The 1,715-nt window shown below is 39.2% G+C and overlaps 1 protein-coding gene across 1 annotated transcript in view; it reads left to right on the forward strand.

Annotated features, from left to right (window-relative positions):
- Nucleotides 1–975, forward strand: part of LOC113774092 (protein FAR1-RELATED SEQUENCE 6-like) — a 3,839-nt gene extending 2,864 nt beyond the window's left edge. The window contains exon 2 of the mRNA XM_027318658.1: nt 648–975. Coding sequence (XP_027174459.1) covers nt 648–975 — 328 coding nt within the window. The remainder of the gene's footprint in view (nt 1–647) is intronic.
- Nucleotides 976–1,715: the final 740 nt, after the last annotated feature.

Raw genomic sequence — 1,715 nt, forward strand, 5'->3', positions numbered from 1 at the left:
TTTGGAGGTGGAAATTGGAGGTTCTAAACTAGCGACTTTTGGTGGAAACTAGTATACTTTTTGTATGTTATTGGAGATTCTTAAAGTGTAAATTTTGTTATTTTTGGATCTGGTGGATTGTAATTGTAATTGCTAGCCTTAGAAGTTGTGGCTTGTATATTCGAAGTACTCTTAATTAAGTTGATGGTTGACTTGTGGTTCTTTATTAAGCTTGAATGAGTGCATGAGTCCTGACAAGAGTTAGGCAGGCGTTCCGCTGATACCCTAGGGTTCGCCCTAGGGAGAGATGGGGGCGTCATAGTTGGTATCAGAGCCTAGGTTTGAATTTGTCTGGACAATTAGGAGTTTTGATCTTGTGAAAGTATATGTGATAGTATAAAGTAATAGGACCTAGTTTATTAAGTGTACCTGGATCTGTCTCAGTTTCTAATTGTAATTGTAAGTCATGGAAGGAAATGGTGGGAATGGATCGTCTCTGAGACGCCTTCCAGTGATTCGTTATTGAGAGAGGCTTAGGGCCCTTTTTGGCAGTGGAATCTAGCTTGTCGAGTTAGACCCTCATGCAATTGTTAGAAGACTTACTTATACTCTAACTATGTGGTGCTATCGGTAATCGATGATTGGAGACAATTATCTAATGTGAATAGGATAGCTCAAGAGGATAATCGAGAATTGAGGGCAACTGTGGACGCACAGACCATTAGAATTCATGAGTTAGAGACGAATGTACTCGAAGAGCAAAATAGAGCAGAGGCTCTTCGTGAGCAGCTTCAGGAGGTTAAGCGCCGACTTGTTAGGGTAGTGCATGAAATAAGGGGCCGGACGGAAGGAATGATGGCTGAGTGTATGACCTTGGTTGAACAAATGGTTGATAGCAAAATACTCGATAAGGGACAGGAAAGCTCAACCCGTCGTGCTGAAGACGAGGTTGAACCTACTGAAGTAGTCGACATTTTTGGCTCTACCAACCACTAAGCTAGTAGTTTTCTATTTTGGTAGTTTTGTCAAGGATAGTTGAGGTCTACTAGCTCGGTTCACTTATATTAGTGATCTCCTGATCTTTTGACTTTTGCTAAGGACTTAGAAAGGGTGATCCTCGCCTTGAGGCCTTTTGTATTTTGTTGCATGTACCCGTATATTTTGAAACACTTGAATACCTATATCCTGTACTTCATCTTCTTGACTTGTTTTGTGAACTTTTGATTTGTAGCATGATTTCTAGTTTATGTAAAGAATTACGCTTTTATTTTAAGTGTTTTTGCAACTTGCATATGTTTTAAATTTCTATATTTATTTTCTCTCTTTTAATTATATGTTTATATTCTTACTAAATGGATCGATGAGGACGTGGACGGGGTCGTGGGTGTAGGTTTCGGCAACCCGCACTTCTGAGAGAGATAAGGGATCAGTGATTGATCTATACCAAACCCTACGATTAAGGGGAATGACCAAGTGGCTTCGGCCCTTAACCGCATAATTGATGTTCTTGAACCTCTATCTAGGGTTTTAATTAATCCCGAGACAACCTATTCGTTCGTGGACTTTAACTTCATAAATGGTATAGATGAAAAGTGTGATTTCTTACCCTTTTGATTTGGAAGTTAAGACTCCTACAAGGAACCAGTGCCTAATTATTAATAAGGTTTATAGAAATTGTGAGATTTGGGTTGGTGAGAGGAAATTTTTGACAGATTTAATGAGCCTAACAATTAAGG

The sequence above is a fragment of the Coffea eugenioides genome, chromosome 6 (assembly GCF_003713205.1).
Source record: "Coffea eugenioides isolate CCC68of chromosome 6, Ceug_1.0, whole genome shotgun sequence".
Classification (NCBI taxonomy): Eukaryota; Viridiplantae; Streptophyta; class Magnoliopsida; order Gentianales; family Rubiaceae; genus Coffea; species Coffea eugenioides.